This window comes from Ictidomys tridecemlineatus, chromosome 3, assembly GCF_052094955.1.
Source record: "Ictidomys tridecemlineatus isolate mIctTri1 chromosome 3, mIctTri1.hap1, whole genome shotgun sequence".
In the NCBI taxonomy this organism is placed as follows: domain Eukaryota; kingdom Metazoa; phylum Chordata; class Mammalia; order Rodentia; family Sciuridae; genus Ictidomys; species Ictidomys tridecemlineatus.
The window spans coordinates 55391325-55405269 of NC_135479.1; the positions used below are offsets into that span (position 1 = coordinate 55391325).

Below are 13945 nucleotides of genomic sequence, written 5' to 3' on the forward strand. Positions count from 1 at the left end.
GGAGGTTAGAAAGAACAGGAAAATGAAGAAGTTGTATATTTCAAGAGCCTCTCTCCTTTCACAGTCTGTATCCTTGCAGTCATCATAAGAGTTAGTTCTCAATGCCCTTACTTTAACAAACGAGCACAATTAAATACGATATGTAAGTTAACTCTTCCGCTATTGCATGGCTCAGAGTGATTTATCTACAATATGTACCCCAGCTAGGGCATGTGGTCTTTTCACCAAACTTTTGATATCTTCCAGGGAGTTATAAAGGTCTATTTCCCTTTCTTCCCTCCCATTTGGAAGATCTCAAACTAGCTTCATAGTTTCATTCTATCCTTATACATTCTGCTCTTTGTGCACCCTATTTTTATGATTTCCAGGTCTTCTTACCTAAATAGGTCATTCAGGTAAAATTATGATTCCCATTCCACGAAACAGCCTTCTTCGATTTTACGACTTCCGAAGGAGATCCCAGAAGTATTTAAAAATTTTGCCATTTGAATCAACGGTCAAAAAAAATTGAAGAAAAAGAGACATTTCGGTTGCCTCTGGGTTTCTTCCATGATCTAGCTTCTCACGGAAGCTCCGGCAGGCACCCGCATGCGTGCACACTCTCTCTCTCACACACACACACACACACACACACACACACACACACACACACACACAGGGTTCATTTTTGTGCCATAATATTGTAGATTCTGCAGATCCCCTGTTTATGTTTCTGCCTGCAGCCTCTTCCCTGCAAACAATGCAGTAAGCAGCTTGGAGAGAACTCTCACTTCTTTCATTATAAAATTGCTCTAAAGCTGTGTTTCACTTGGAGACTAAATGATTTCCTGCTGAGGCTCTATGCAAAGTGATTAGCAGGGAGATAGGTAATAAGCTGACCTAATACACACCACATTTCCTTTTGCTCTTTCCTCCATCTCCAACCACTCCTCAGCCTCCTTTCATTCCCAGCCTAATTGGACTGGCTTCCCTTTTAGCCCAGCTTGTACACGTGGTCGCAGATGAGACCATTAGCCGCCTAAGGTCGGTGGCAGTCGAGAGGTAAAGAAAACAGTCTTCTTTTTTTCCAAATGACCTTTGGAGATTTTCATCTGTGAATGTCTGCTTTGTGCTCTCCCTTAATGAATTCTGAAGACATTTCTTTTAAGACGGGCGGCGTGACCTCTCCTTCGGGAATAGGATTGCTGTTGGTGGAGCCTGCCATTATACCTGATGTCGATTCTTCACTTCATGGGCCAGAGCACGAATTGAACCCTCCCAGTCACCCTCCACTTGCCACCACCGTTAAATATTGTGCTGTTTTTCGTAGGAATAGGACCCAATCAGTCCAGTGAGCCACCCGGAATCCCAGAGCTCTTAAGGGTGTCTATTTTGAAAGGAGCGACAAAATGCCACCCTTTATAATATGTTATGCATCTAATATCTACCAACCTCTCCTATTGACATCGGGAAGATCATAATTAAGTATAATGGCTACCATTTATTGCAGTCCCATAAAAGATACTTTCCATGTAACTTGGGAACCCCATGGCAGGTTGAATATTATTGTCCCCACTGACAAGAAAAGAAAGCGAGCTGTAGAAAAGTCAAGTGTCTCCCTTGAAGCCACATCGCTAGTAAATGGCAGAAACAGAGTGGTGCGAACTCAAGAGTTATCTACAATGCCACTTGTTCTCTCCCAAGGACGATGTTTTCATCCTGAGTATAGTGGAATGACTTTCATGTATTAACTACCGTCATGAGTAAAAGTGGATATGTTAAAATAATATTTAAAACCTCTTCTGGGCTTAAATTTGCCCTTTACCCATTTTTTTTAAGAACTTTTAAATAACCTGTGGGGGGAAAAGTTCACATCTAAGTCATTGAAGAATCAAAGGGTTAGCCAGGATCAGTATGATAAATCTGTGTCTACACTGGTGAGGCAATTTCCCACCTGCCTCAGAAATGTTTTCTACAATACACCACTGTCAAATTCTGCTAGAGCCCATCCAGTGATGGGAGCTTGCTCCTTCTCTCATCAACTCATTCTAAGGTTGGGCATGTTTAGGCTCTAGATGGTTCCTTTTGATTAAATGAAGCTACGGGAAATTGTCATCTTTTTTTTTTTTTCCGTAGGTTAAAACCATCACATATCAGAAATCTCATGGGTTCAAAGATCTACTTCTTTGTCTCCTTTGCTCCTCGGCTTTCATTCAACTGTTGAATGAAAGTGGGTCCGCAGAAGTTTCTTTGAACTAGTCAAGGGCCCTTTTGACATCCAAAGGCCTGGCCTTGTGTTTCTCTCCTCCAATCTCACTTTCCTTGTTTTCACCAACCGCTCTTCAGAGGCCCTGGTTCCTTGGTGCTTTGTCACCCTTTCAGCAGTCTTCTGGATGGGTGCCGCTCTGTCAGAGCACCATGGGGAGGCACCCGTTCATTCAGCAAATGTTTGTTCAGCATCCAGGACTCTTCCAGGCACTGGTGATACCGGGACCCCTTTTGGGACATTTACAACCTACTTAGAAACATGGATAGAAAATAAGCAAATTGTGTAATATAACATTAAGCAATTATATTAAAACACCACAGTGTGATAAGATTTTTTGGCCCCCGGATCCCAGGCTTTATCTACAGTGCCACTTTTTCTCTCCCAAGGATGATGTTTTCGTCCTGGGTATAGTGTAACGAATTTCATATATTTACTACCATCATGAGTAAAAAATTTATAAAATCAGAGAAAGGGACAGAGAATTCTGGGAATGGTAGAAAGGGGGAGAATAAGAAAAGCCCTAAGACCTTTAATTGAGCCCTAAATAAATGGGTCATCCCCCCCCCCATGCTTGTTAAGTTAGGAAAACATTGTTTTCAGAAACTAGACATTCTCTAAAGGTAGAATCTCTCTAATATCTACAATTTACCTGTTAGATGAGACATGAAACACCGTTTACTGACCATCCAAGACCATGTTTCAAGTGTTCATCATAGTATGACAAAATTCTCATCTTGTTTTCTGATGTAACCAAACATATCAAAATGGATGTATCTTTTAAGAGGGTCAGATAGTATTTCCTAAAAACTGAAATTGACAAATTTATGCAATTGTGAAGAATGAGTACAATTTTCTCCTGTAAAACCAATGACAACTAAGCCCCTTTTGAGAGATTTGATGCCTGTCGATGTCAATTTCATTCAAATAAAATTCACTTCAGTTTTCTTCCCACTACATAAAGTTGAACATATTTTTTTTAGGTATTTTTATTATTTCTACCATACAAAATTATGGGAAGCAGTGTCATAATTTAGTACACATATACAGTATGTAATGATCTAGTCAGGATAGTTAACGCTTCCTTCTCTTTAAACATTTTAAATAATTTTTTATTTACTCATGATAATTATACACATCTATGGGGAACAGTGTAATATTGCAATACATTATACAATATGTACCGAACAAATCAGGTAATGAATGTTTCCGTCTTATTACCATTGCTTTCTGTGTGGAGCCTTTGAGTTCTTCTCTTCTGCTTACTCATAACCTATGATAGATAATTTTGAATTATAGTTACCACAACTGTGCTGTAGAATACTAGAACTTACTATTTATATCGACTTCTGTGTGGGTACCCTTAATCTGACTCCTACTTCCCCCTCCCCACATCCTTCCCAGCCTCTAGTAATCACTATTGTACATTATGACCAACTTTTTTTGGATATCCACATGTGGGAGAGAACATGGCATTCCTGTCTCTCTGCATCTGACTCATATCACTTAACAAAATGTCCTCCAGTTCTATTTTTTTCCTGCAAATTATAAGATATCGTTTTTTTAAATTTTTATACCACATTTTCTTTATCTATTCATCCATTGATGGACATCTCCGCTGCTTCCATATTTCAGCTATTGTGAATGGCATAATGCAGCAACAAACATGGGCATGCAGGTGTCTTTTTGATATGCTGATATCATTTCCTTTGGGTAGATACCCAGAAGTGGAATAGCTGCATAATGTGATAGATCTTCTTTTTTTTTTTTCATTTGTATGAGAAACGTCCATACTGTTCTGTATGGCTGCTATGCTAATTTATATTCAATGGTGCATGAGCGTTTTCTTTCTCCACATCCCCACCAGCATTTATTTTTTTGTGTGTCTTTTGGATAACAGCCATTCTAACGGGGGTGAGATGATATCTCATTGTGGTTTTGACTCTCAGTCCCCTGATACCTGATGAAATTGAGCATTTTTTTTTCATAAATGCATCGGTCACTTGAATTTCTGCTTTTGAGAAGAAATACTCTTTATCCAATTTATTATTTCATCATTTGAGGTTTTGTTATATACATCATATAAGAAAATATATTATACATATTGTATATTCTGGATATGAATGCTTTGTCAGATGAACAAGTTTGCAAACATTTTCTCCCCTTATGTCTCTCTGTTGATTGTATCCTTTGCCATGTAGAAACTTCTTACTTTGATATAATCCATTTTCCATTTTGGCTTTTGTTTTCTGTGTCTTGAGAGTCTTATCCAAAAAAAAAAAAAATGTAGCCCATACCAATGTGTTGAAGTGCTTCCCCATGTTTCCTTCTAATATTTTAAAATAGCAACTACTCCATCCTCTATCAAGGTTAGCAAGAGCCCAGTTCTAATGTACATCTTCTCTTCCTTGGGCAGTATCCTTCTCCCTTCTCTCTGACCTTCCCATACACTACCACTCCCTCAGCCCTTTCTAGCTGTTTGATGATGACCATCCCCAACATAGCTAAGCAAAAATGTGGAGTACTTGATGTCTGCCTAAGGCTTCATGGTAATCCCCTGGAAAAAGTGTGTGGGGGGAAATCAGCCACTTCTCCTCACTTCCAGTGACTCTGTCACTGCTGTTGGACTTGGTGTCCCAGAGAGAGAAAGGAGCTAAGCAGCTCCTTTGGTCAATCGTACCATAGCCACTGGCTGTGGGGATTTTCCAGACTGCTACCAGGACCTACTGTATTGTCCAGCATCGGTGTCTTAGCATACTCTGTTCCTGCCCTTCCAACCTCCTCAAGGTACAGGACCCCCTCCCAGGGGTCTACACAAAATGTTTACCCAAACGACACAAAGGTGACCTTAACCTTCCTCCTTCCTGTGCATAGATGGGAAGTCCTGCCAGCAGAGGTATCTCAGTTTGGAGGTTTTGTGATTTTAGACAGGTACTCACGAGGGATGAATTCAACCTGTGCTTTTAGACATGCTCAGGAGGCTTTTGTACCAGCAGAGTAACTTTTTATGGACTTGGGAGGGACCTCTCCCTGAAGCTTCTGGGTTGTGTTACCCACCTGTCATTTCATTCTGAGAATAGCTGGGGATGCTCCCATTTTAGCAATAGTGACAGTAACATATATGGTGTGCCACCCATGGCCTAAATCCTAGAGCTGCAATAACTGGTTTAGTTCTCACAACCATGCCCTAATATATTACTATTATCCTGTAAAAGACAAAGAAACCCAAAACACAAAAGACGAGTGAGTGACTTTTGTTCCCTATGGTGCCATGGCACAGTGTGCTGCAGATGCTGGGCAAAGATGCTCTTCAAGAGATTTTTTTTTTTGCTTGGCAGAGGGCATTGCTAAGAAGGCTGATGTTACCCTGTGTATGTGACCTTTGAACCATTTGGAGGGTCTGCCTTCCCGTCCATATCCCCTTAAACAACTGTCATTCTAGAAGGAGATAACAGCCATTCAAAATCGACTTTTTAAATGAAAATAAAAATTGGTGGCAAATCCATCAATCAAGAAGTGGTTGTGTGATTATTATGTTTTATAATTCATTCTAGAGCACAAAGAGAAAAGTTGAAGCATGCATTCCATTATTTATCTTGGTGTCTGTGAATCTTATCTATCTCCACTTTCTTTTTTGGATTGTAAACGAGTTTAACTAGGAGTTATTTTTACCCACCCAATCTAATAATAAGGTTACAAAACTAATCAGGCATCGCATTTTCCTAAGCAACCACCACCCACCCCCATATCATTTCCAGCTCTCCCTATCCATGGTCGTGAGGATGATGATCATGATGATGACTTTAACTCATTTGTGAATTGTTCCCATAGGATCTTCTGAAGACTGCCATGGATTTCCACAAACTGGGAAAGCTTGAGTTTAGCGGCATCAGAGGGAATTCCTTAGGTCAGCAGGTCCAGCAAATGTACGAGGAATTTCAAGAGATGTACCAGGTCTTCTCAGAGTGCTCCTATGACTTCTTGGACCCCTCGAACATGGTAGGGCTCAGAGGAGCTAACCTGCAAGCTTTGTCGCTGTCTCAGATGCCTTTAGCCCATAAGGTCCTGGCATTTACTTTCATTTTTTTCCTATGCATTTTATTTGCCTCTGTGTTCTAGTGGTTTTCTCTGTTACTGCTTGTATCTGGAGAAATTATTATTATTCCTGCGTTATTAAAGAGATCCTAATTATTGTTTGTGCTAGGAGAAAGATCAGAAAGTGCCTTTCTCCACCATTCACTGCTCCAGACTAAGCTAGCTGGGTGTGGAAATGACAATGGAAGCTGTGGTCACCAGGTGGCTTCAAACTAAATAAAATAAACCAATACTGCATGATCTCACTCATGGTGGAATCTAAAACAGTCAAACTCAGAAACAGAGAACAGAGGTCACTACTGGCCATAGGAAGAAAGTGCTAGTCAAAGGATACTATGTTTCAGTTATGAGAGATGAATGATTTCTAAACATCTAATGTACAAAGTAATGATAGTTAACAATCATCTACTGTGTACCTAAAATTTTCTGAGCAGATCTCAAGGGTACTTACCCTCCACTCTGCATACATACACACACAGAAGAAAATGACAACTCTGCGACTATATGAGGTGATCGATATGCTAAAGCTTGGTTGTGTTTATTTTAAGGTGTGTAACATACCAAAGCATCAAGTTCTATACCTTACATGTACAATTTTTAATTTGCCTATTATATCTCAATAAAAGTATGGGTGGGGAGAGGTTTTAAGCTTGAAGCAGAAACTGCTAAGTGAACATTATCCAAAGTACATGGATGAAGACACAAATTGGTATCAATATACTTTATATTTCAACCAGAGATATGAAAAATTGTGCTCTATATGTGTAATAAGAATTGGAATGCATTCCACTGTCATTTATTTTTTAAAAAATCAATTAAAAAAAAAGTTCAGACATACCTGGACAGAAGTTTATCAGTGACTTGGGGAAGAATAAGTGAAACTGTCACCCACTGAGGATAAAGAAAAGCCAGGGATGTGTTTCCCAGGAGTGAGACCAAGAGCTGGTATCCCACCTGTAGCTCTGAAAAACGAAGACCTATGGGTTCTAAAGCCCAAGAGCAAAACAAAAAAGGAGCCAGTATGGAAATAGGGAATGGAATTTCCTAAAAAGAAAGACAAAGTCAATGGATAAGAAATTTCAAGAGAATGGGAAGTAAAAGGAAAGAGAAATTAGGATAGTAGTCTACTCTGAATAACTTCAGACAAGAGATATTGGTTATCCAGACCCAAGAGATGCCACTTTAAAAAAAATCCATTATTCTGAGAGAGAGAGAGAGAGAGAGAGAGAGAGAGAGAGAGAGAGAGAGAGAGAGATAATATGAATGAATGAGGGAATTCAAAGCAGGGTAAATACCATGTGTTTGCAACTATAAAATAAAATTTTAAAACTCCCAGAAACAGGTAAAAAAGATTGTAAGGAAACATATCATCATGTCAACATGGTTGGGTTTAGAAAGTAGAACTATACTATATTTTCCTACTTTTTAAAATATGTGTTACTATTTTTCAACCATTACAAGCAGTCATTGCACAAATTAGAGTTTTGAACCAACAAAATTTTTCCTGAAAGTTGCTGTACTCTAAGAAGAGGGTTGCCAGACACAACAAAGTAATTGGATTATACTTAGATTTTTTTAAAAAAATTCATTGTTGATTTGAAATTCAAATTCAACTGGGTGCTGAGTGTTTTTATTTGCTAAATTTAGCAACCTCCACAACAATGGCTAGTTGCTGTCTCAATCAATTAGGTTCTACTTAAAGGAAATAGTATATATTCATTTAGTTAGCTTACCTACTTTTTTTTCTAATGGCTAGATTAACTTGGTTACACACAAAAAAAATGGGGTTTTGACTTGGGGAAGAAAAGACCATAGGCAGTAATGTTGGAATAGCCCCCATTGCTGGGATGTTGCTGTTGTGATGTATTGTGGGGTTGCATGAGCTCATGTTGTGGGTGAGAGAAGGGGCTCCAGGATGTGGAAGAGATGGGCACAGAAAGAGGGATAAAGGTCCCGACCTCACATTTGATTCCCTTTGCCATTTTGCCCAGCGTGTGTAGGTAAAATGCTTCAATAACAGGGTAACTCTCTACATGGACCATCCTTTACCAGAGGATGGTAAGGATAGTATCCCAAGTCACAGCACAATGAATTCTAGGGAATAAAAATAAAATAAACCTTTGGCCTGGCTGATTCAAGCACAAAGGTTAATGGTAAAGACCATAGTGGGACCGGTGTTCAGAAAGTGGTGTTTTTCTTACATATACTTTTCTCTCCTCAGGAATTTGAAAATGACATCTCTGAATTTAACCAGAGAGTAGAAGATCTTGACCGAAGATTGGGAACCATCTTTATTCAAGCTTTCAATGACACACCCGGCTTGGAGCATGCCTTTAAGGTTTGTACAAGTGGGGACAGAAGCCATCCCCGGGCTCCAAACTCCCCCGATCTTTACCAGAGGACAGTAAGGATAGTATCCCAACTATTTTGCTCCTAAAAATCTTCTTCTCTGTCTGGTAGATAGGGATGTAAACGTCCTATGGCAAGGACTGATGACTTATGCTTCTCTGAAAACATGACACTAGAAAACACCTTTTAAAAGAGTTTCTTCTGCAATGCCCTCTTCCGCGCCACACTTTAACACCTTCTACAGTAAAAGTGAGAAAGTCTACTATGGTCACATTTGAAACCATGGCTCTGCAATACCATGGCTGTTTAGCCAGTGCTACCAAACTAGAGCAAACCACTTACCTATGATCCTGTAACAGATCACAGGACCAGCATCAGTCACCAGAATAAGACCTGTGCTCTCACCCTATCTAGTCCAGATCGGGTGGCCCAGAGAGTACGGAGGAAAAGGTTGAGGAGAGTGAGGACATTAATAGCTGCACATCTGAGCATGTGGAGTTGTGAGACTGAAAGATGTGATTACCATGTGACAGATCTAACGTAAACCCTGAAGAGGCTTTTAGAGTCAGGAGGAAGTTACAGAGAGGCAAAGGATGGTTCAATAGAAGACAGAGATATCCTTCAAAACTTTCAGGTGGAATGGACTTCATTGAAAAGTAGTTTACTTTCTGGTCACTGAAAATGTCCAAATAGAGACTCAATGATCAGTGAGACAATTGTAAGAGAGTTTAAACCTTGTCTGGATGAATCTGTGCTATTTTGGAATATTAAGTAACCCAAATAGTCCAGGTCTTACTAGCCTGTGTGTGTGTGTGTGTGTGTGTGTGTGTGTAAACTTTAATAATCACTTTATCTTTCATAACTCACTGAATAAAATTTCCAGGAGTCCCTCTTCAAGCACTTGAACTAATTTTGAAACCATAACTCTATTCATGCACTGAGAATGCCCATTCCACTCATATGAATTTCTCTAAACAAGAGCTTTCAAGAAATCTTCAATAGAGCCCTTCCATGTATTCTCAAGTGGCTCTATGAAATCATTGTGCGTCTCTACTCTATGTCTATAATACCCCTGGGGAACTTCATCTGTCCAGGAAGGCGTTTGAAGAAGTCTTCCCACTGTTAGTTAGATGGTTCCCACCATAAAAATACGTACATGCAGGCCAAAACATATCTCTCTGGGTTCTACAAATTCTAATCCTTAAAATTTTATTGACGAGTCTGGGTAGAAGAAGAGGGAGCTCTTCCCAATATTGTTCCTAAAGCAGCACTGTTTATATGGAGCCTCAAAAGACTCTCATCAAAGCAGATTCTTTATCTTCTGGCCATGACTCTGCTCAGCTGCCCATAGAAAGTGAGGCCAACCAAGGTGGTTCCCAAGGGCCCTTTCACATGCTTTGATTCTCCCTTGTTGGCCAACTCACCAACAAGAAGTCAAAACCCTTCTCTCCTCCTACAGCCAAAGCAAAAGTTCCAATGGATATAACTTCATGAAAATAAGTGCTTTTTCAGGGTTCTGGGAATAGGGGCTGACCAGAGAGATCCTCTGACTTCTGTTAACCCTGTTACTGCCACATAATCATCCAACCACTGATGTACCTTAGAGGTCATGGCCAGCCAAGGTACATCCAGGCTAAAGACAAGGAGTCAAACAGTGTAGGCTGGCTGCAGGGCTTCCTCAGCTGACAGGTCTACACGTTACCAATAGGAGATTTGAGCCACAGGACTCAGTGGAGACCCCCTCTCTTATACCTCCTTCAAGAAGCAGCTACTTTCTACCAGGGATCTAGGTGATTTTTGTTGAGGAAAAGCTGTTTTTAATCCTTCAATGGAAAGCTTTGATACCTTTATCAACTCCTCAGAGTACACTGGAATCATTAAAGGGCCTTTGAGTTGTCTGACCTGAGACATATCTGACCCAGGACTGACCCCACCCCAATCTGATCTAGGACTGAACTCTGCATCTATATGGGCTCTTCTCTGCATGTCATGATCATTCCCTATGACATGTCCTGGAGATCCAAAACCCTCTCTGATTCATGCCAGTCACCTCCTGGAGCTCACTCTCTCTCTTGCTCTAGACTTCAAAAGGCAGTAAAGAAAAAATTGATGAGAATGTCCCAATGTGAAATAAGGTGGCAATAGAACGAGCATGAGGTCTCAGACAAATGGGGTCTACCCAGCTTCCAGGATAGATACGTGGATATAACCTTGACACTGTGTCTCTTAAAAGCAAGGGTTAGCAAACATTTTTCTGCACAGAGTCAGAGAATAAATATTTTAAACTGTGGACACATGTATTCTCAACTTTAGTTGATTTTAGAAAAACAAAACGCCTTTTTTGAAATGTACCACATACCGAGGTCAAAGGCCAGGTTTTATCACCCACTGCCTGTCCCTGGTCAACCTCTGACTTGAAGAACCCATAGAGATGGGAGACTATACTGGAAGGCAAGTTTAGAAGCGGTGTATTGGTATGTCGTAAATATACCTGATATCCTGCATGGTCTGGCCTCAGAGCAGCATCACAGTCAAAGAAATGCAAGCCAGGAACCAAGAGGTAATTAAATGCATTTTACTTCTTGATTCTGCTGCTTCAGGAAGCACCAGAGGGTTGAGGCTGTTTTAATACATCTTCAAATTATCCTTAACTATTACCTCCTTTCTCAGTGCAACTCTTCTCTGCAATGTTTTTCCAGCTCTCACTCTCACTTTTCAGCTCTACAAATTCTCTCCAAACCCAACCTGCTTAGCTCATTTCTTTTCTTTTCCACGATCACCTCTCTTCTGTTTTAGGTTATTAGTTAACCTTTTTAAAAACCTCGACCTTTAGATCAATTTAACCTTCCTAGCATCCTTAGTTTTCCTTTTGTTCCAATTTTTTATGAGACAAGAGAGTCTGGTAGGTAGCCCAAGAAACCGGAGTCCGTCTATTTTAGAAGCAAAGGAAAAGGGGAAACAGTAGGAATAATCTCATACTAATAATTACTGCTCTGATTCTGCATCGATTGTGCAACCCTCTTGCATTAATAGACATAGGAAGGAAAAACCAAGAAGCAAGATTTATGGAAGCTTGGAAATGTTTCATGCGTGACCTTTTCTTCTTCAGCTGCTAGACATAGCAGGAAACCTCCTGGACAGACCACTGGTAGCGCGGGATGTATCAGATAAATACCTCGTCCTCATGGGAATGTTCAGTGAAGAGCTGGATGCGGTGAGGACCATCTACAGTCAGCACATCCAGGAAGAGGCAGAACTTGGTATGTTTGTTACCAAGGGGTTTTGATAGGGAAGTTCAGTTACTGGGAAGGTTCAATGCATCCCCCTCATATTTGTTAAATGTCTATATATGGGTCTATGACACTGTCCAAGAAGGGCAAACATGACCCTTTTGCGTGAAATTCCAGACCATCTTGAGTGACAGCAGGGTTCAGTGCACTGTAGGTTTCCTGTGTCTAGGGCTGAGACGGGCAGGCTGAGCTAGAGCGGTGAAATCTTGAAGGTTATAGTGACCTTGGCATCACATGCGAGTGGACCCCTGATCACTGTTGCCACACTGATTAATCTTCAGCATACCGCCATTCACAATAGATGATACATGCCACAGAAAAGTTTCTTATCCCTTCCACTGCCATGGCAACCATGCTTCTGGTGGGAGGAACCCGCAGGAGCCTGACAAAGGGCAGCTCGTTACCTTGCAGAGATGCGATGTCTCCATTCTTATTACAGTTCAATGCCCTATTGTATTTGTTTGAAAGTCAAACAGAGTGAGTTTGTTTCAGCTTTACAAACATTTCTTGAGTCGTTGCAAGATTTGTTTGCAGGCACTCTGTGTAATGGCAAGTCTGGTTTAAGGGATAAAATCATAACTATTTTATGGTTATTTTATTCTTAGTTATTTTATGATCAAGAATAATCAACTATTTAATTAAATAATGAATAGTGAAAGGCATTTGTTCATAGGGTCTGAATAATGTTCCACCTGACTGATAAGGACAAAACAAGGTGAATTGTGGCTGAGAGATTCCCAGGTGAACTTATGGGAGAAGGGTATGGAGCTGAGCCCTAAAATTTTGGGGGATTGGGAGCAAGGGGGAAGAGGCAAAGGGCTTCAAAGAAAAGACATGAGGCAATGTGGAAGATGATCAGCCAGTACTGCCTATAACCAAACAAAATATGCAGAGAGAGAGAGCAGTTCAATCATGGAGTTTGCAGTCCCAATGTGAAGTGCTCTGAGTCCCACGTTAAGGAATCTGAAAGACCTTATTATGTGGGCAATGGGAATTTGTTTAAGGTTTATAAGTAGCTAAAAACCAGGACCATTTTGATTAAGAAACAGGTTTCAGAGTGAAGTCACTAAGAATGGCCTTCACTGAAGAAATCATTCTCAGACAGTTGGTTGGTCCAGCTTCATGTAGGACAACTCTCCTCACTTCTTATAGTCAAGAACAGAGTGTGAGAACTCAAACTCTTCAGGAGCCATATGGGTTTTCTGTTTCTGTGTGGGAAAAATGCACAACTGTTATTAGCTTTAAACAGCACCCATCCTTCAGCCCACAGTTCCTGAAGGACAGGGGTCCAGTATGGTGTATCTGGGATCTCGGCTCTACGTCATGAGGCTGACATTGAGGACTATGGCCAGGCTTAGGTATCATCTGGAGGTTCTCAGAGGAATAAAGTTATTATCCAAGTTATTCCTGTTGGTAGAATCCAGTTTCTTGTGACTGTAGGTCTGAGGTCTCCTCTACCTTGTTGGCTGCCAACAGAAGCTTCTCCCCCAAACTAGAAGCCACCCACATTTCTTACTAGATAGCTACCTTCATCTTCAAGCCAGCCATGGCACACTGAACCCTCCCATGCTGCCAATCTCTGACATCCTCTTCTACCTCTTGCCAGAGCTCTGTTGTTACCAATTTGCCTGATAAGGTGAGGTCCACCCAAGATCCTCTTCCTTCTGCTCCATAATGTAATATGGTCATGGGATGGCATCTTATCATGGCCACAGTTTCTATCCACACTTAAAGAGGAGAGGATAATGCAAGGATGAGGGTCACTGGGGTCATCTTTGAATTTTTCTGATCATGAAGACTCACAGGAAGTGAAAATAATGACCCTGGATTGAGTGTGAGACATTAGGGAGTGGTAAAGAAAGTGTCCACTCTTAGGATCCCATTTCTAGTTAGAATTGACATTGGATTGTTGCCAATCTTCTCATTTTACCAGGAAAGTTGAAAACTGTGTTTGTTTATTTTTTTT

At 40.6% G+C, this 13945-nt stretch overlaps 1 protein-coding gene across 2 annotated transcripts in view; it reads left to right on the forward strand.

The window, feature by feature from the left end:
• The window catches only part of Dnah9 (dynein axonemal heavy chain 9), a 331866-nt gene that overhangs the window by 24308 nt on the left and 293613 nt on the right, over positions 1-13945 (forward strand). For both annotated transcript variants that reach the window (XM_040269453.2, XM_005332884.4), the window contains exons 7-9: positions 6077-6244; positions 8562-8678; positions 11799-11949. In XM_040269453.2, the coding sequence (XP_040125387.2) occupies positions 6077-6244; positions 8562-8678; positions 11799-11949 (436 nt within the window). The remainder of the gene's footprint in view (positions 1-6076; positions 6245-8561; positions 8679-11798; positions 11950-13945) is intronic.